Consider the following 22040-nt stretch of genomic DNA (forward strand, 5'->3'; position numbering starts at 1 on the left):
TGACTATGTATATAATAGTCATTAGATTTTAAAATCATAATTTGCTAAATATTTTTAATAAGAATTATTGTTTAGGGTTTTTTGTTGTCTGTATGATTTTACAAAACTCTGCTTTGAGGATATGAGGTCTTAATAAAGTTTGGGTATTTTATTTTGGTCATTTTTAAAGGCAATTGTGTTTGGTTTTATGAAGAGACTTCCATTTGGAATTGAAGGGTGACAGATTACAATGGAATTTTGGAGTGTAATACTTTGTCTTCCAAATAACAGTATTCTAAAAGATGATGAGTTGAGGGAAAGTAAAAATAGTCTGTGGTCAAATAAATGTAGCAAATACTTCTGGCTGCATGTCCCTGCTGGAGCATTATGTTTCATATCAGCACATTGAGAGATCTGGGTGGTCATAAAACTAAGATATATGTTTATTTTTCTTAACCCAGTGTTCATTATATTTACTTGAACTAGGAACATTCAAGAAACTAGCTTTCCAAAGAATAAACATTTAGAAATACCATTATAATCCATCTGGTTCAAATGGCCATTTTCAGACCCTTGCTAATTCAGATCCTATACCAAGCAAAGATTTGGAGGCCAAGCCTGTCACGTTAATAAACTAATGTATCCATATGCATCAAGGGGCCAAAATACAGTACATGAAGCATTTAAAGTCTGGGCCTAAACAAATATTATGGTGAGAAGCACATCATTCAGAAAGAGCCTGGCTTGACTCTTCAGAATAAAGGGGGAAAATCAATGAGAGAAGGGGTTTTTTTCCACTTGCTGAAGAAGGGAGTTTCAACAGGGAAGTGCCTCTCTTTTTCCCTTTTTCTATTTCTGAATTTTTATACTCATCATATTTGAAACACCTTTAAGACCTGAGAGAAAGCAATAAGGCAGGAAGACTGTACCTCTCTCACAGCACTCAGCATCCTTCATCTAAAATGTAATTTACAATGGATGTGGACCCCATTATCTTGCAAACCAAACACTTTGGTGCACAACTGTCCCACGCACATTACTTGTGGGTGAGCCAAAGCCCCAGCACTTCTGCGGATACTGAAGTGTACAGAAGGAGCCATGGATTCAGTATATTAATAATCTAACTCCTAATTAGATAGTTACCTTACTATCTAATTATCTTTATTTAGTTATCTTTATTAGTTAATTATCTTTTTTTAACTACTTATCTCTACTACAGAAAACTATGTCAAATGTTTCTTTGACATTCACCTATCAGAACTTCTTCCTTTTATTGATTGGTTTGCCTTCATTTGTGTTCATGATGTCATTTTCACCTTCTTTTTGTGAATAGTTTAATAATGTATTTCATTGATGTTTTAATTTCTGTAATTATTAAATAGCTGTATATAGTAAAAATGCTTAAGAAAGTCAATGTTAATCTGAGAAATAAAGTAAATTTATCTTGCAGTAACATCAGTGATATAGATGTGGTTGGTATTGCTCAAATAAAATGTTAAATTTCCTCTCTCTTTTACAGCCAACATATCAATTATAGATATAGACACTAACCAGGAGGAGAACATAGCAACTTCATCTCCTGGAAATAATTTTGGTCTTGACTTGAAAGCAGATGACAAAATATATTTTGGTGGTCTGCCAACACTGAGAAACTTGAGGTAATTTAGTATTTATTCAGAGCTAGATTAAGTTTTAATTAAGTGGCCACTATGCTGACTGAAGCTCTGCAGTTTAATTATGACAGGAATATCATATAATCTTTTTTTTCTGTAATATCATATAATCTTTAGTTGCAGGAAGGTGTAATAAAAAAATCATCTTGCATGTTAGAACACCAGGATTTAGAAACCAGAGGATTAACTTGCTATCTTTGTTAAAGAGACAGATGAGAATAACTCTTTTCCTTCTATCCACCTGATGAAAAGAATCATCGAAGTAATTAACGGTGGAGACTACAGTTGAATGTGGATCTTGTAATTGCTGTTCTCCTTGCACATTCACTGGAGATAATGACGCTGACATTGCTTAGTGTTCTGAAAATTAGTCAGTGTTCCAGGGTGCTGTGAGCAGAACCTATTTTATTACTAAGCATTAGCATGATAATGGGAATTGGACTTTCCCATAGGCCTAATGTTAAAGCTATATTAGTTATCCTTATGCCATGCCAATATTTTTTTAATTTCACATGTTTTTTTTAGATTGTGGGATGGGAAGATGTATTGATCTCATAATTTGGTTAGTTCAAAAAATAAATACAAGTAACTAAAAAAGGTTAGAAAGTATTTCACATGGTATTTAATTTACTGCTTGTTATAAAAACATAAGAAATAAAAGTTATAGAGTAGTTGGTGCTTAATAAATGTTCATTGAATTTAATTAAAATGGGGTGAATTGGTATGGTTAAACCATTTACTACAAATACAAACTACCATGCTTTTAATTTTTGTATTGTTTTGCTTAGTTAGTTCTTAATGGTTAAAAAAGTCCTGTTTACACGTTACTACTCTAAAAAGACATGTTACATTTGGAATAATCTAAGAATAACTGAAATGTATGGTGGTAAATTATTCCCATATTGTCCAAATGGGCAATGGAACTTCAGTCTCTTTTTGTGATACCTGGCATGCAGACTTCTCTCCATATCTAAACCCACAGACCAGACAACTGTGTAATTACCCAGTCTTTCAAGGGTATAACTTGATAAGCTTTGTGGTGCAAATAAACTGGTTCTGCATTTGTCTACACTATAAGGTTTTTGTGTCAGAAATATAGATTTAAAGTGCCTCGTCAGAAAAATCATTGCAGATCAAATGTATTCAAGTAGTGGCATAGTTACCCATCATTCAACAAGTGTTTGTTAAGCATCTGCTCAGACAACCAGATAAATACTAGGGATCCAGCAGTTGTTCAGATTGAAGATTTACTTTGCAAGATCATAAATTCTAGATGAGTAAATTAAATATGCGTAGTCAGAATAAGGCTATCCAAACATAGCTTCATTTATTCTAGTAAAGACTTGCTTTAAAGTACCATGAAGTGATTCTTAGGAATTATCCGCAAAGATGTATATGTGAGCTTTATTGAGATGAGTAGGTGTTAGTTTCCAGACTATATAACTAATGAGTCTCTATTACTAAAATGTTTTTACTTTCACAATATGGCAGTCATAAATATAATATTTCCATGGCATGGTACATTATTTCAGAACAATCTGTAGACATACATTTGTGACTAATCAAGGAGTCATGCATTCATAGTTAGGTGTCATTTTGCCCACAGACAGGATCTTAATATATTAAAGTTAAAAGATGTGCTAAACATGAATTATTTTTTACATATGTTAAGTTCAAGTTTTGAAGAGACAATATATACTACTCATAAATACTACAGCATAGCAACATTATGCATTTTTCTATTCATAAGACTGAGTACTTTAAAAACTCATATTCCAAAATACAAATTTTCCAAGAGAATAGTGTGAGAAATGAGCATATTAGATTCTAATTACACTGTGGTCAAGGGTGTATGTCTGTTTTCTGTTCTGATGATTTTTAAATTCCTTTCCTTTAACAATCCCTGTGAGATATTTTTCAGAAAGATTTATAATTGAAGTTTATTTTACTAAATGAAAATGTAATTATAAGTAAATTGTGTTTTTTTCTTTTTTCTTTGACCTAGTATGAAAGCAAGGTAAAATTTAAATTTATGCATGCTGCCTTCAAGTGCATGGTTGGGTAAATGTGGCTTTTTAGATAAAGCGGCAGTGCGGAATCAGAGCAACAACTATGCAGCTTTATTCATAGGACATTTCATGAGCAAGTAATGCATCCTGAGGTAGTTCTCATGCTGCCCTTTGCTCACAAAGACGCTGCTGCTTACCCATCATCAACTGGGCTGCAAGTGAACTTGTTTTACCCGCCAAGACGACGAATTTGCGCTGCTTATTTGTTCCACCGCCCGCGCACAGCGCCCCCTGGTGCCCACACTCAGCAACACACGCGCGAAGGGCAGCTGGTCAGATTTATGGGCAGAATCTAGTTATCAGGAAGAGAGCAAACCATTCTCTTGGCTTGACCCCCAGACTCTAGTCTCTGTAGTACCATGCTGTCTGCTGAACAATCAACCCGTGCTTCCACATGCTTACCACTGCCTTGTTGCTTTTCGCAAGCCTGCAAATCTGCAAACGTTTACATGGCCCTTGCACCTCTTGGCAAAGCTGCTTATTTATTGTAGTGTTTATTTAGAATTAGCTTGGGAGCCAGATAAAAAAGAATCTCTGGAAATACTGTTTACTACAAGTGTTGCATCAATAGTGAAGAAGTTTGTGAAAAGGAGCTTCTCGGGAGCATTTTAATCCTTATTTGCAGAGAGGTGTTAGCGTGAAAACTGTGAGCAGCCGACCCCTAGACCCCTGTCAGTGGCCCATCCAACCCCAGGGATGTGCAGGCTGGCTCACGCTGGCTAGAACTCATGCTGGCTCATGTATGGCGTTTTGGTATTTCAGAGCCGAACTGTGCCATTTTTCTAAAAAGGAGATCATGAAGATGAACTGATCCAAGGAATGTTTTAAGCAAAAACTAGACTTTTAATACCAGAAACTAGAATATGTAGAAGTGAAAGTATAAAAATAAACAACCCAAGTTGTTTCACCATGATACATTAGTGAGACCAGTCCAGCTGTTTGCTGAGAAGGTGAACAGGCCAAGGCTGGTGTTCAATGGAAATACATGCTAATAGAACTCTGGAATGACACGTTGTAGCTCTGTCATTTCATCTTTGAGGCAAACAGAGGAAACAGAGGCCTGTGGTCACCATTAGGAGTCTGATCACCATATGCAATCATTTATCCCCTGTGATTGTCATAACATTGAGCTTGCTAAATCATCGTATTTTGAAATGGTTCTTGTATTTCCATGAAACAATGAACTACATAACTTATAGGAGTGATTTTCTTATTGATAAGACCTCTGAAAAACTGTGATAAATCAGTCTTCCTCTGAAAGGGGAAGAGGGAAACCAATGAACACTGCAAGAGAAATCGACCCCTTTCCTCCCTTACGATAGTAAGAATACAGGCAACATCTTCACCCTCCAGCTGGGCATGTTCTACAAAATAACCAACTAACAGAACAGGAGGAGAAGACCTTGGGAACAAGGGGAAATGATCAGAGAAAATAAAGCATTTCCAGAGAGAGTAAAAAAAGATAATTAAAACAGAACAAATACCTGGCACGACATTGATCACCTGACACTCCCTGCCAGGGTCTGAGTTGCTCCCCGCCTGCTTTTCCTCATGCCCGTGTCCGTTTTGTTAAGACAAAAAGGGAATCCTGGCATCACTGAACCATGTGCAGGGAATTAATTATTATCCTATTAATTATAATATTTTGGTATTGATTGGACAGCTTTTACAGATGCAAAAATAGTGTTTTTTTCCTATTACTGTAGACCTGCACTATTCCATATGGTAGCCACTAACCACAGTGGCTTTTTAACTTTAAAATAAATAAAATAAAATAAGGATAATTAGTTTCTCATTCGCATAAGCAACATGTGACTAGTAACTACTGACTGAACACTGCAGAACAGAGGGGTATGTCCGTCATCTCCAAACATTTGATTGGACAGCACGGCTGCAGATTAAACAAAGAAATTTCTTGATTACTGATGTACCGCTAGCTTCTGTTTATTGAGCGCTTATCCCTTTTTAAGCACTAGTAAGCTAAGAGTAAACATTCAGGTGTCATCTGGATATAGAATCCATTTTGAACTTTATTGGGAAAATTGAAGTATGTTTTGTGCTTCGGTTATTTTATTTTCTTATTGCTCCAGTATAGAATAGAATTTTGGGGGTCAATCTGTAAATCCAATATTAAAGTATGTTTTTTTAAGACCATGTAATCCAAAAGAATGTTTCTTAGGCTTTTAGTTAAAAAGCTTTAAAGAGAAATATAATATCATCTTATTCTTTAGCTAACACCCCTGTCCACCAAAAAAAAAAATGTCAAAATGACAGAAATATTTTATTTTTAAAATAAATGTTTCCAGATTTTTCTTCCTAAATTTTGAGCAATATTTTACTTAACATTTTGGGGGTGTGGTTTGATTATACTGATTCCACAACTGTCTGCTCTTTGGGGGGGAAGAAATAGTTTCTTATGCGTACGAAGAATGAAAGAAGTCAGTTGTTTCCTGTACCTTGTAGTATTTAAATGCAGTGGGTAAGGTAATTTTTTAAAAGGACAGGAAGACTAATTAGCTAAAGGCTCCCTCTCAGGATGGTGTTAACATCCACTTTATCCATGCAGTAGAAAATGGGAGAAGCATAGTTTGCTGGGGACATGTGCGCACGTGTGCACAGCGCGAGACACGGTGCCTGCCTGTCTGTCAGTCAGCTCTATGTGGCTTGTGTCCAGTAGTCACAGACGCGACACTGCCCTTGACCTACTAATGTTGTTTTTGCTGTCCATGTAACTTTTCAACAGGCCAGAAGTAAATTTGAAGAAATATTCTGGCTGCCTCAAAGACATCGAAATTTCAAGAACACCATATAATATACTCAGTAGCCCTGACTATGTCGGCGTCACCAAAGGATGTTCGCTGGAGGTTGGTTAGTGTATCTTGGCTTCCTGAATACATTCACATCGGATGTCACCTACTTCGTTTGGGTGCTCTTACACAGACCAGTCCCTTGTTAATGTGTTTCAAATCCCTACTGGCCCTAGTCTAGGCTATGTGTGGATGATAAAGCAAGATTGAAGCACTTCTATAAATTCCTGTGATCCTCCGAACTTAGGAAATGGTATTATGCAGACCCCAAAGTGTGAGCCAATTTCCCACATGTATAGTACTTTAAAGAATGTACTTTTAATACTCATCGCTTTTATGGTTTTCTCTGCCTTTCCAACACTACTTTTCCCTTTTCTTCACATTTGTCATCTCTTTTAGATTTATTTTATCTGTATGAACTATATATAAGTTTTCTGGAATGTGTTAGTTTACCCAAATAGCTAGTAATAATTTACACCCTAATCATTAGTGCATAGCATCTTGTCTACAGCTTAGAAGTCAAACTGCCTTGTCTTTGAAAACAGCAGAGACTGGGAACCATAGGCAAAGTCTTATCTTTGACATGACTGCAAAGCCCCTTGATATCAGCTGTCTGCTGTGTCTTCTCCTTGTTGCCAAAGCAACCCAGCAGCCCCCTTATTCCACTTTACAATTCTGCCCTGATTTGTCAATAGGGGCTAACCCATAGGAGAGAAACATAGGCCCCAGCTCTGCTCTCTTAAAAGATCTATAAGCAAGAAGCCAATAGTCATTAGCAAATATTAGTAAGAATAATTTTATTGGAATTCTAAAAGTGATGAGATTGTTTACCAAAAAATAAATGTGAAGTATATCAATCTTATAAAATTTTAATTGCCCTGATATGACGCAACTATTCATTCCAGCTTCTGTGAATTAAAATTATTTTAAAGCATTTTGATGGGAAATGAAGAGGGAACAGGGAAAAAGAATAAGTGGATCCACCACTGAGCCATCAGGCTTAACGACTGGAGCAGAACTTCCAGGGTCTTCATTGTGCACAGTCATGGGCTCTGATTTGGGATTAGCCATAGACGGCCACCTTGAGAAGTCTGGGAATAAGGAAAAAGGAAATGCATACAGGATTGAATCTCTAAGAATCCATACTAGGCTCTTAAATAAAGTTTTACTGGGAGTTTTAATCTTCCAAAGGCTAACTCTCATTCACATGCAAAAGATACACACGTGATGATGGAAAACTGTCCAGAAAATGAATGCCTTGTGTGTGTGGAAATGATGATTCTGTAAAGGCACTTTTCAGTAACCAGGAATTAGTTTGCAACTAAAATATGAGGTACAAATTTGATGTGGATAAGTATTGAAAAGTCTGCACAGTAGTTTTATCTGAATTATCCAAAACTTTGTGATTTGAAAATTGGAATGGAAAACAGATTATATATTTTACAATACTTATGTCACTTAACTGGGACAAATGCCCTGCATTAAAGGATCCTTACTTTTACTCCAGCAAAATCCAGGACTTTTAAAATGAGCATTTTAAGCAGTCTAAATTGCTAACTACATGAACTGGCTTTAATAAATCCTAGCACATTCATAAATGGAATGTCCTGCTACCATTAAAGATGATGACCAGGTCTGTGTTTACTGACAGAAAGTTATCTTCCACATATGTAATGAAAAAAAGTTACAAATGAATGTGCCTATCATGATTCAGTTAAAATGCAGAGAGGAGGAGAGAGGAAGTGGGCAAAGTTGTGGAAGATGAATGAATGCATGAGTGGATAAATGAAAGAATGCATGAGTGGATGAATGAATGAACAAATGAATGATGAAAAGCTATGTTCTCCTACACGGCTTTGGGATTTTTACCTTATCCCTTTCATACTGTGTTACTGTCTAAAATGTTAATGTTTTAATTTTATAATCAGCAAGGTCAATGATACTATTTTCATTTTAAGAAGAAAACTGTACTTTGAAATGTTTGGTTTATTTATTCTTGAGATTTATATTTTATCTCATTTTTTTAAATTCTTCTAGAACATATTGATACATTTGATAGCAATGAACATCGTTACCTGGGGTTCATCACTGAGGAGGAACACAGAGCAAGGCCATGGTCAGAGTCAGCTATAAACTATAAACAAATAGTTGACGGATGATATTCATGATGTTAATTAAATGTTTTCAAGGGAAATTTAGCAAGATAAATTTAAACCAAAAGAAAATTTACCTACCAATAATAATCTTCCATATTTTAAATCAAAAGTTCTAGATAAAAACAGAGGTCAGAATTTTTATTTTAACCCAAACTGCCCAGAAAATTTAAGTTAGAACTCGGAACGGTATTTCTTTGGTTGCTCTTAAGCTCTGCATGTGACCGTGGATTTCCAGGCTTTCAACAACTATCATGTATTTCGTAACATTAAGTACACTTGAGGAGGGTGAGTGAGAGGGAGAAATTAATTTAAATTTGCATTGTTAATGTTTTCTTCTCTTCTCTCCTATGCACTACAGAATGTTTACACAGTTAGCTTCCCCAAGCCTGGTTTTGTGGAGCTGCCCCCTGTACCGATTGATGTGGGAACAGAAATCAACCTGTCCTTCAGCACTAAAAATGAGTCTGGGATCATTCTCTTGGGCAGTGGAGGGACACCGGCGCCCCCTCGGAGAAAACGAAGGCAAACTGGACAGGTATTCTCACACCCAGTCAGTAATGCATTTTACCTAATGTGGATGTAAAACAATCCATTTATAAAGAGCTTGGTGAGGCATTGAGGGTTTATAAATTAATTGTTCTTATAGTTTTAGACTTTCATTTTTTATTTCCACTATCATCTTCTTATTAGGACAATTATCCCCACTAAGGTTTTCTGGTTGGTCAATTCCAGGTGCATTCACACTTGTAATATTTGCAGCTGTGTTTCATATGGGTTTAGCATGTTTATATATAAAGAGAAAAAACTGAAAATATATTTACATTATATTAATCTCTTGTCTCTAAGTCCAGTTCCTTATCAGATCCATAGATATCTACCTAGGGTCTCTTCAATTTAAATTTCTTCTAGGATCAGTTCCCCAGTATCCTTAGCCAACACGATGCATTCTGTTGGAGCCTGACCTGCTCTACCCTCTTTGGATGCAGAGAAGGCAGAGGATGACCTGAGGTAGGAGAGGCAAACGGAGCACAGCCAACCCAGGCCTGGACACAGTCCGTGCTCCATCTCCCTCATGACATTACACAGCGTCTGCCTGTGAGGTTGTAAGCTTCCATTTCCATACACCCCAGCGTCCGATTCTGTTAAAAGCTACCTCTTAGTTGCCCAAATCTACGCACCATAAATCCTTACTCTCTTGATATTCCTTCACTACTTTTAATCATATTTTTTTAATGGCGACTCTTGTCCCCACTGTGTAGCACAGTGAAGTCATCATTGTCCACGCATGCACATTACAGCCCACTGTCCTTGGCTGCCAGGTTGCACTGATGTCATGTAAATCATTCTCATCATATTAATAATGACTGCACTTTTTCCAGACAGACCTCATATATGTATTCTTATTTTATATATGTAGATATTCCTATTATATATATATCCCCTTTATGTACATATATATAGTCATTCCCAAGAATATTATTCAGCCATAAGAAGGATGAGATTTTGTCATTTATAACAACATGGATGGACCTTGAGAACATTATGCTAAGAAATAAGAAAGAAAGACAAATATATTATCTCACTTACAGGTTGAATCTAAAAAAAAAAATCAACACAAAAACTCATAGATACAGAGAACAGGTTGGTGTTTGCCAGAGGCAGGGGTGGAGGGCAGGTGAAACAGGTGAAGGGGGTTCCAAGGTACGAACTCCCAGTTATGAATCAGGTAAGTCATGGGGATGTAATGTACAGCATGGCAAGTGGAGTGAGTAACACTGTGCTGCATATTCGAAAGTTAGCAAGAGAGTAGATCTTAAAAGTTCTCATCACACACAGGGAGAAATTCTGTAACTCTATATGGTAATTAATGTTAACTAGACTTGCCGTGGTCATCTTTTCATGGTGATAGAGAAATATGAAATCATTATGTTGTGTGCCTTAAACAAATATAATGTTGTATGTCAACTACACCTCAGTTAAAGGCAAAGAAGAGGAAGAGAGAGACACCCTCTCCTGGGCACCTGTACTGAGAGAATACAGGTGCCCGGCTGAGGCCCTGGGAGAACCCAAAGAGAAGGCGACCATCTGCAAGCCAGGAAGAGGGTTCTCACTACCACCTGACCGTGCTGGCACCACGGTCTCTGACTTCCAGCCTCTAGAACTATGAGAAAATGAATTTCTATTGTTTAGGCCAAATAATAATAATACCAATTTTAAAAAAAGCAAGGAAATAAAATTCACATTAGTGGTTACCTCTGAAATGGGGAAGCTGAGGGATGGGACTGGGGAGAAACTCAGAGGAGATGCAGAAGTATTGCTTTTTAACCTAAATGGTGGATTTCAAGTATTCACTAAATTGCAAATTGTGCTGTATGTCCCTTACATTATGAGAAATCTATCACATGGTCATAATAAAAATAGTTTTCTAAAAGTAAAGGAAGAAAAAAAGTGTTATTCTATCTCATTCCTTACTATACATAAACACTAAATATATAAAAATATAAATGTACTCAAATTCTTTCTCTTTTAATCCTGAAAAGTAAAATTCTTCTCTCACTGTTCCAAATCATCAACTAGTTATAACAAGAGAACCAGATCAAACATTCTGAAATACATTTCCACTGAAGGATATTGATCAAATAGTTAAGCGCCAACTTATTGGCTCAAATTGCTCCTCATCAGGACTAAATAAATGGACTTGAATCACCAGCTTTCAGGATAATACTTAAAATAGAACATGATTCTATTAAAACAATTAAAATGAGACAATATTAAGTACTGTAGTAGAAAGTAAATTAAAAATTACATGTTTCAACATTTTAATGACAGTGTACATTTAGCTATTAAAACCCTCATAATAAATTCTATCTGAAAGAGAAATCAATGTTAAATAGTTCATGCCTATCGTAGAATCAATGCTGGTTACATTGACATACTTTATTTTTTTTTCTAAGCTAACAGTTTTGATACCCATAGGGCTTTTTGTGACTATATTCTGCTAACGGGGTTTGAGACACCAAACAATCAGCTAAGAAAGTTTTAACTGAGTGAGTAGTTTGCAGTGGCCCCTGTGATGGGTGGTGAGTACTGATCTCATCCTCCGGACATTTTGTGTTGGACACACAGCTATAGAGACAATTCGGTGGAGACACGATGTTTGACTGAATGACTGCCACCGCCACAGGTGACGCGTGGAGGACCAAGTGACCACTGTGTAGCAAGTGCCCCCATGCTCCACGAGCAAGGGCACACACGTGGAATCAGCTCTGGGGACGAGGACGGCTTTCAGGCTCCGTGGGGTTCCTAATCTGATCTCAAAGCCGTACTGGTTGCTATAGTAACAGTAGCAAAAGAAAGCAGGCATGTTTGTGGATAAAAAATTGTCTTCCTTCTTTCTGAATGAGGGAGACAAGTTACAGATTGGTGATAGCAATCTATTCCACCAGCTCAGAGAACAAATTGAAGTCTAAACATTCAAAATGCCATGAGGTTGGGAGTCAGACCTGATTTCCAGAAGCTGGCTGTCCACTTGTGAATATAAGGAAAAGGGATTTTTGTTAACACCCTTTGTTCCCCGGAGGGTTTTATGAGTTAGAGACTCAATGCAAGCATGGCTGTTACCTTCAGCATCGCAAATCTGCTCTGCAGAGACTGCTATATTATTACACCCACTTTCCATATGAACTAACAGGCAAAAATGGTGAATGATTAAAAAACTATTTCCAGCTGCTTTAAACACTGTGTTTAAGAAAATATTGAATCTTAACTTCTCCAGTAAGATTTTCTAGCAGATGAATCTATGGCTCTGTCAGAGAACTCTAATGCTAAGTCATGGATGAGATTCCGCTTTAATCTTGAATGACCATTTGCTATTCCAGGCCTATTATGCGATATTCCTGAACAAGGGCCGTCTGGAAGTACATCTCTCCACAGGTGCACGAACAATGAGGAAAATTGTCATCAAACCAGAGCCGAGTCTGTTTCACGATGGGAGAGAACATTCCGTTCATGTGGAGAGAACTAGAGGGTAACGATTGCCCTAGAGAATCTCCTGTGGTAACTAACATGAACTCCTCTGCAGCATTAGTCTCTGGCTGGGCTTCTGTGTGTACGGACATAGGATGCATTGGCAAACTATCAAGTAGCTTAATTTCTTCTTTACATTTTGTACTTCAGAAACCTCGTTTACCTTGGCCCCTTAGGAGTTCTACTCTTAACATTTTTATTCTGTGCCATTCCCCTCTCCACCTTGGGAAAAAGCAAATGTATCTTCTGAAGCTATAGATAAGAAAATCATCCCTCTGCACCTCTCAAACGTTCCCTTCTCAAATAAGGTATGCACACAATGAAACACACAGAATAGCTCAGCCGGAGCCAGCAGCCTTTGGCAGCTGCTCTTTCATTCAGGTTCCAAAGCAGTTATGGCAGCTGCTTAGAAACCTGCCACAGATACAGAACGTGCAGCAGCTGCAGGGCCTACTGAGCAGTGTTCCACGCGTGCCTCACCCCTGACCCCCTCCAGGGTGTGTGGGGTCCCTGCAGTGTGGCTTCATGAGAGAGTGGAGTTGAGGGACTGAAGAGAAAGGCTGCCGTCCCACCATCAGTGCATGGAGGCGGGCCCGCGAGAGCACCTGCTTCCCAGCCCTGAGCCAGGGGACTGGACAGAACAGTGCTATACGCTGGCCTCTCGTTTCTTCGGAGAGATTAGTACTTCCTTTATTGGGGAAGTCATCTGTATTTTTTCATCCAAATGTTATATGCCAACTCAGAGTGGTGATTTGTTTAGCAGGAAAATTAGAGGAAAAGAATACAGAAGCCCAGAGACATCAGACTTTCAAACCAGCCATCCATTACCAGCTATCCATTTGTGAGAATGAAAATACAGAAAAGAACTGGAAATCAAATCTGATGAAACCTCAGAACACAGAGAACAGTTTTAGATACAACAACAGTATGCATGTGTAGCATTAGTTCAAGTAAGAAGACACTATTCTATAATCAAAGACCTACATTTTCTGATTATCCTCTTTGTGGATAACAGCTTAGATAAGTACACAGAATTCCTTCTCTTCTAAGTAAATGATAAAGCTTTCCTTGGCTCATTTTTTCATTATTATGTAGAGCCTTAGGTTGTGAGCTGAATCGATACTAGGCATGCTTGCAGAGTGTCTACTGACTGAGATGTTTAGGAACCATGATTAAGGCAAACGAGAGATCAATATTTGGACAAAGTAGAGCTTTTACTAACCTAATAGCCAGATATTACAGTCACGGTCTCTAAGGAGAAATGCAAACTGAATTTTCTCATTTGGGGATGCTCTAAAGTACTGATTTTACATATCTTGTACACCAGACATTCCCAAGTGCATTACAATGTTGCGCTAAGGTGTCCTTTTAACAGGTGTTTCTTCAAGAAGGGCATTTGATTATGCCAACTTCGCAGCTGTTGGCCATCAATTCAACCTTTATTTGATTAAGCTCAGTGTATAGTACATCACTGAAAACTGATCATTCAGTTAATTGGCTATATAAACAAACAGTTTTGCCATTTGCTGTTAATTAAAGGATAATGTATTGGACATATTAGTGCAGTCACTGAACCCTCTGGCATAGCAAGAACACATTTGCTGTCATAATGTCTCACTCAGCACTCTGAGGTCAAAAACAATCATCACCTGTCCTTTAAGCAAGTGCTACAATTAACTGATTAACTGGAAATTGCTAACGACCCTAAGAACTTCACCTACAAACATTTTTAATGCTTCACGGCTATTCTATGGCATGCTCTGTGTCAAAGAGTAGACAAAAATTATGTCCTTTAATTGTTTAATGTATGTGAGACATGCATTAATATTCCTTCTCCATGGATGAGGAATTATTAACTAACTTGCTCAAAATCACATACCTAGTAAATAATAGTCAGGAATTAAATTCATGTATGTATGTATATACATATGACATTAACACCTCCATCTGTACTGGCCAACTATTTATTTGTACTCTGCTTTTGTGACCTCAGAGATTTGTACTGCTTTGTGTTGATTATGATATTCTTATTACTTTGGAAACATTTGCTTTCTCCCAATGCTTTTCAGACCATAAATGTCAATTATCATTTCTTTTCCTAAAATCCTAGATAAGATGGTAATTTTAATATCATATCACAAAATTATTGGATTTTTGCCAAATTAAGAGGCAATATTTTTTAATATATTTTATTGATTATGCTATTACAGTTATCCCATTTTCCCTCCTTTATTCCCCTCTGCCCTGTACACACCCTCCTACCCACATTCCCCCACCTTAGTTCATGTCCATGGGTCATACATATAAGTTCTCTGGCCTCTACATCTCCTATGTTATTCCTAACCTCCCCCTGTCTATTTTCTGCCTTCATTTATACTACTTATTCCTCATTCTGTACCTTTTTCCCCATTCTCCCCTCCCCCTCCCTGATGATATTCCTCCGTGTGATCTCCATTTTTGTGATTCTGTTCCTTTTCCAGTTGTTTGCTCAGTTCATTTCTGTTTTGGGATTTTTTTTTTAGATTCAGTTGTTGATAATTGTGAGTTTGTTGTCATTTTACTTTTCATATTTTTTATCATCTTCTTTTTCTTAGGTAAGTCCCATTAACATTCAAAAAAATAGGGGCTTGGTGATGATGAATTCCTTTACTTGACTTTATCTGAGAAGCACTTTATCTGCCCCTCCATTCTAAATGATAGCTTTGTTGGATAGAGTAATCTTGGATGTAGGTTCTTGCCTTTCGTGACTTCAAATACTTCTTTCCAGCCCCTTCTTGCCTGCAAGGTTTCCTTTGAGAAATTAGCTGATAGTTTTATAGGAACTCCTTTGTAGGTAACTGTCTCCTTTTCTCTTGCCGCTTTTATGATTATCTCATCTTTAATTTTGGGTAATGTAATTATGATGTGCCTTGGTGTGTGCTTCCTTGGGTCCAACTTTTTGGGGTCTCTCTGAGCTTCCTGGACTTCCTGGAAGACTATTTCCTTTACCAGATTGGGAAAGTTTTCCTTCATTATGTTTTCAAATAAGTTTTCAATTTCTTGCTCTTCTCCTTCTGGCACCCCTATGATTTGGGTGTTGGAACATTTAAAGTTGTCCCAGAGGTTCATAAGCCTCTCCTCATTTTTTGAATTCTTCTTTCTCCATTCTGTTCTGGTTGAATGTTTATTTCTTCCTTCTCATCCAAACTGTTGATTTTAGTCCCAGTTTCCTTCACTGTTTGTTCTCTGTACATTTTTCTTTATTTCATTTCTCATAGCCTTCACTTTTTCCTCTATTTTGTGACAATACTCAACCAATTCTGTGAGCATCCTGATCACCAGTGTTTTGAACTGTGCATCTGATAGTTTGGCTATCTCTCCATCACTTAGTTGTATTTTTCTAGAGCTTTGATCTGTTCTTTCATTTGGGTCATTTGTTTTAATCTCTGCACACCTGTTCTGTAGTAAGGGGCAGAGCCCTAGCCCAGGGCGAGGCAACCCACCGTCACTGTTTTGGTGCTGTGTGTGGGGAGGGGTCCAAGAAGAAACAATGGTGCTTGTTCAGCTCACTGCTGGCTTTCAGTCATGTCTACCTCTACCCACAAGCAAATTGGGCCCTTCTGGTGCTGATTCCCAGGTGGTTGGGCTTGGGTATGTTCTAGGATTCGGTGGGTATCTCCAACGACCTCTCCTGTGAAGCTGGGAGTTTCTCCTGCTGCCACAACCCCCACAAGTTTTTTCAGTCAGAGATTTTGAGGCTTTATTACCCCTGCCCCCAAGCTGGAACCCTGGGTTGTGTGGTCCAACTTGCTCCCCAGTTGTTCCTTCTGGTTTATCCACATGCAAATGTGGGACCACCCACTCTGCCAACTACTGTGGTAAGAAGCAATCTTTTCAAGATTATGCATGGCCTCTTTTCTCCCTCTCTGCCCTTCTTTACCCCTCCTCCCTCATTCTCTCCCCTTTTTTATCCTTTAGTCTTAAAGAATCTCACTTTAGTCACTCTGGTATCTAATTCCGTGGTATTCCAGCAACCCTACTTCCATAGCTGCTTTGCCCTCTTATCCTTCTCTTGGAGTCCACAGAAATGGCCAGTGGTTTTAGCTGAATGAAAACATTAAACCCTGAGAGCCTGGAGTAGCTGCTTAGTCTCTTCTGTGAGAGCAAGACCACAAAGTTGAATAGGATATATCATGAGTACTTTGGGTTTTCCAGAATGAGATCATGATTTGGACAGACAGCCCAGATATTTCTATCTTACCATCCAAACTATGTTTAATAATAAAAAAGTTTCAAATTTTGTTTTTCATGTAAGTTACAAATATCAGGGCACTTCTCTTAATATCTTCTTTCACATGTATAATCCAATTGGTGGTGGTTTGAAAAAAATCTTAGACCAATAACCAAACAAACAAGAAACAGAAACTCCAAGAATCAACCATCAAAGTTATAAGAAAATACAGCTTAACTATCATAATACAAATAGTAATGTATTTTTTATTATAGTGTTTTTTACACTATAGGCCCTCAATAAAGAACTGTTGAATGGATAACTTGAAAAACAGAAAACATACCAGAATCATAATGGATATGTTGATTATGTCCCTCTTTACCAAAGAACTAAATAAATGATCTACAATTGATGCTCCTAGAATGTAAATTATAAGCAGGATTTAGCTATAGTCTTCTGGCAATTTCCTTATTAAGTAATACAGCTTCAGTGCAATCCCTTAATGTTTTTTACTGTTTGAACTACGTATTTGTATCTCCATGTTATGAATGAATGAATTGAGACTGAGAAAAATTAAATAACTGGCCCAGGTTCACACAGTCAATAAGTTTACACACTAGTACTTAATTTCAGTCTGTTCCTTTTGAAAGCTCATGTTTGTTCTATCTTCTACCCTGTGATCTAGTAAGAAAGGACCACTGCTATGGTCCTGGGGGCAGAACCAGACTAGAGAGTCTATGTCAGAAAGAGAAGAGCCTCTGGCTCTTTAAAAATTCTAACCGAGAGCAAAGATTTGCTCTCAGTGGACCATCTTTAATAGTGACTTAAGCCCCTCATGAAAACTCTTATGAACAATGCTCTATCATGCTAGTAAGAGGATGCTTTTAGCAAGAGAACAAAAGGTATTGCTAGAAGGAGGCGGTGGGACTACTAAGTCAGTCACACCCAGAAGTGAGTGGTTTTCTAAGTCTCACAAAACCACCAGTATTCTTAGCAATGAGGCTGAAGTTCCTGAATTTTGCCAACATGCTCTTCCAGAGTCTGGTTAAAAAAAAAATGTGTGTCATTTTCCCTTATTTTTTCCTTTGAAACTAAATTCGACCTGCCTCCTCTATATCCCCCAAACCATGACATTTTTGAGCCACATCATAATCCATTTTTTGTTCCTTTCTGTTACATCTGAATTGTCCCAAAGTGGACCAATTTCTCAGTGCCATTTCAGAGTATCTTTGCCCTGGTTTGGTGTTTCTAGTTCCACATGTGGGTTTTATTCCTGATAAAATCAGGTAAGCTGGCATTTTAGGACTGTTTTCCACTTAGGTATTTTGGTTTTCTCCCCAGATAAGAAGTAAGTTTTCAGCAATCCATTTACAGTCCTCGGGCCAGTGACTAACACTGATGACTAATAGCCCCATGCTGACTGGTACTGAAGAATAAAACCTCCTTCTAGAACAAAAGAGAAAATGCCTTTGGTCATTCTCATCATCAGAAGCTTTGTCTGCTTCTGACTCTCTGCCCCAGGATTCAAGGATTGTGAATAAGTAGCATGAGCTTCTCAATTAGTAGTGTGTGAGTTATCTCTCATAAGCAAATTAGGGAAATTAGTGAACAGCCACTGAGGAAAATCATCGCAAGGAACAATTAACTTGGTGTTCTCGCCTGCCTCTTCTATTCGAAAGCCAGTAGCTACATTCTTTACAAAATGTCCTGTGTCTGCTGTCAATTCCTGCAATCGAAGCTCTCAGGAGTACACTTTGTCCCCTAGCAAGAAGATAATAGCACAAACCAAGAAATAGCCAAATGAAAAGTGACCCCATGCTGTGCTAAACTCACTGAGCCTTATCCGATTAGATGTCGTCGCTACACAGTACAGAAGCTTCACTCTACAGGCTCATGTATTGGGCTGTAGACCTTGATTGTCAGGGCCACCAGAGGCTAATGTTGCAGCTACACTATTGCCTCCTTTACGTAAACTCTCAGGGAGAGTTAACGAGGGAGGCAAGAAACAAGATACTGAGAAACAGTACGATTTGTTTAGTGTAGAATACCTAATCACCAAATTCGGGCTCACTTAAAAAGCTACAGGAGGGAGGGATGAGGGTGGAATGAAAGAGTTTGATTTCAAATTGTATTGGCTGTTAAGTGTTTTTATACTTGTTTATTTCGAATGTTTTATCAGCATCTTTACTGTTCAAGTTGACGAAGAAAGAAGGCATATGCAAAACCTGACAATAGAACAGGTGATTGAAGTGAAAAAGCTTTTTGTTGGCGGTGCACCACCTGAGTTTCAACCTTCCCCACTCAGAAATATTCCTCCTTTTGAAGGCTGTGTATGGAACCTTGTTATTAACTCCATGTGAGTGAGTCTCCTTGCTACTTTTTTTATATGAGAACTTCCGTTGCATCCACACCGCCCAAAGCCACGGGGCAAAGGAAAGAGTGAGGAGCGTCAAATTTTAGAAAACTGCACTGAAGGCCATTAAAAAGAGGGAGGGGGTTGATTTAATTGTGAGGAAGTGAAACGATGAATATTCAGAAAAACAAGAAATATTTCATTTTAATTATGTTCCATTAGCCCCATGGACTTTGCACGGCCTGTATCCTTCAAAAATGCAGACATTGGTCGTTGTGCCCATCAGAAACCCAGCGAGGATGGAGATGGAGAAGTTCCAGCTGAAATAGTTACCCAGCCGGAGCCGGTTCCCACCCCAGCCCTCCCAGCGCCCACCCCAGGCCTGGCACATGTAAGTGTTTATAGCCTACTGCTTTCTAATTTCTAGTCATTCTAAGAAGGAAGGTTATCCAGGGTATTTACTGTTCTCTCTTGCTGGAATTAGAGGATGGGTAACCTGCCTATGAAAATTTATTCTCCTTACATACTCCTTGGCTTACTTTTGTTTGTATATCTGTCCTCCTTTAATTTCCCTGTTTATAAAATGGCACGTGTTTTCAGATGAAAGCTCAGAAATGCCTTCAGGATCAAGAATCAAATCCACCTATAACACCACCAAACAGAGGCAACCCTATTTACATTTTACATAGTAGATCTCAGTTTGGTATTCTGCTTTTAAAAACTGGTAATACCTAATTAAAACTGTTTCTAAACCTCGCATAAATATGATTATGTATGTATTTTTGTGTGTCTCTGTGTGTATGCAAAGACACAAAATATTTCAGAGTGTGGGAGGTGGTGTATCCTTGTGAGAGCAGGGGCTCTGGAGTCAGACTGCCGGAGTTCAAATCCCAGCACTCTCGCCTACTGTCCCTATGAACTGGGAAATGGACTTAGCCAGCTGTTCCTCAGTTTCCTCATCTGTACAATGAGGATGTTTACAACACATACATCAAAGAGTTATTGTTAGGATTTAAAATGGTAATGTTTGTTAAATGCCTAGTATATACTAAGCACTTAATGAATCACACAATTACTATATAGTAATGATCATAAAGATGGCTTTTAAATGCTTACTATGTGCCAGCCATGAGCTAAATAATTTCCATTCAATAGTATATGTAATTTTCATAACAGCTCTGTGAAATATGTATAATTCCATGTTTAGTTGTGTGCGTAAGAACTTGCTAGGCCCTCAGTAACTTGCCCACTGTCGCAGCCAGTAAATGGCAGAAAAGAATTTCAATCCAGTGGGTCTGACCCTGGAGTCTCATTCCGTATCACCACCACACTCTGTCTTTACAATTCATTTTACTTCCTCCGACTGTGGACCACTTAGAGTGTTTTCACTTTTTCACTATTAGAAACTACATTCTGTTGAACATGGTACAACAAACTCTCTCATTGTTTCTGATTATGTATTTTTTAAAAATAGATCCTTAGGCAATGAATTATGAGGCCAAATGATGACTATGCCTGAGGCTCCCGAATTGCATATCTGAATTGCTTTTTCTGGAGGCTGTGTTAATTTGCACTCTCACTATCGGTGTATGGCAGAGCACGGATCTCTCCCCGCCCTTCACAGCACACGCATCACATTTATGATGCTCCCCAGTTGATGGGTTGTGTTATGTTGACTGCAGATTTTGAAAACTCTTGAATATTTTATTCTCTTCCTCAGTTTCTGTGCTGGAATTGGTAGTTCTGTACAGAAGTGTGCTCCTTGCCACTAGAAGTTCTGATTAAATGAGAAGCCAAATAATCATCTTTTAGGAAAGCCAGTCATTTACCCCAAGCATCATTTTATTCTCTGTAAAATGTGGATAGTGCACCTACCTTGCTGACCACACGGGGTTACTGTAGGAAGTACATGAGATATTATATATGGATGCACTTTGATAATATATAAACCAAAAAAATGGAATCAGACGCATAAATACAGAGAGCAGACCGATGGTTGCCAGAGGAGAGAGGGTTTGGGGGACTGGGTGAAAACAGTGAAGGGACTGAGAAGTACATGGGTGGTTAGAGCACAGCCACAGGGATGTACAGTACAGCACAGGGAGTGCAGCCCATAATAGTGCCATAACTGCGGATGGTGCCAGGTAGGCATTGGAAGTATCAGGGGAACACTCTGTAAAGTGTGATTGTCTAACCACTGTGCTATATACCTGAAACCAATACAAAATTATGTTGAATGTAAACTGTAATTGAAAAATAAAATTTTAAAAATGTTAAAGGTTTGACCATTCATTTATAACAAGTATTTATTAAGAACCTACTAAATGCAAAGGTGAGTAAGATACCATCTTACTACCCAGAGAGAGGGAAAGAAAGAGACAGAGACAGAGACAGAAGAGACAAAGACAGAGAGAGTCTAAAAGACAGAGATTTGAAAGAGATATTAACATAAACCACACAGTACACGAATATGTGTGGAGGTCAGTCAAGGTTAGTGCTAAGTGTCGGCTACAAACAGAAACCACTAGCTTCCAAGATTGAAAGGGGACGCCACTAAACTGTATCCAAACAAAATGGTTAGTGGTACCTACAAGTGTGAAATAAGGTTAATTAAATGCAAATTTTAATATGTCACCACGACACTGTTCTCAAATATTTTCACTGAAACAATATAAAACAATGACATACTTATGACATATGTAAATAAGGAAAACATTTTTAAGTCAGAATTTAGATTTAAGAATTTATTTAAGAGCCCTGGCTGGTG

General features: G+C 38.1%; 1 protein-coding gene across 4 annotated transcripts in view; it reads left to right on the forward strand.

The window, feature by feature from the left end:
- LAMA2 (laminin subunit alpha 2) overlaps positions 1 to 22040 on the forward strand; it is a 516934-nt gene that overhangs the window by 474362 nt on the left and 20532 nt on the right. For 2 of the 4 annotated variants that reach the window (XM_036024687.1, XM_028508983.2), the window contains 7 exons: positions 1499 to 1637; positions 3658 to 3669; positions 6465 to 6585; positions 9043 to 9219; positions 12563 to 12711; positions 19100 to 19276; positions 19496 to 19664. In XM_036024687.1, the coding sequence (XP_035880580.1) occupies positions 1499 to 1637; positions 3658 to 3669; positions 6465 to 6585; positions 9043 to 9219; positions 12563 to 12711; positions 19100 to 19276; positions 19496 to 19664 (944 nt within the window). The remainder of the gene's footprint in view (positions 1 to 1498; positions 1638 to 3657; positions 3670 to 6464; positions 6586 to 9042; positions 9220 to 12562; positions 12712 to 19099; positions 19277 to 19495; positions 19665 to 22040) is intronic. The other 2 variants (XM_036024688.1, XM_036024689.1) reach the window with 1 other exon arrangement.

The sequence above is a fragment of the Phyllostomus discolor genome, chromosome 4, assembly GCF_004126475.2.
Source record: "Phyllostomus discolor isolate MPI-MPIP mPhyDis1 chromosome 4, mPhyDis1.pri.v3, whole genome shotgun sequence".
NCBI lineage: Eukaryota > Metazoa > Chordata > Mammalia > Chiroptera > Phyllostomidae > Phyllostomus > Phyllostomus discolor.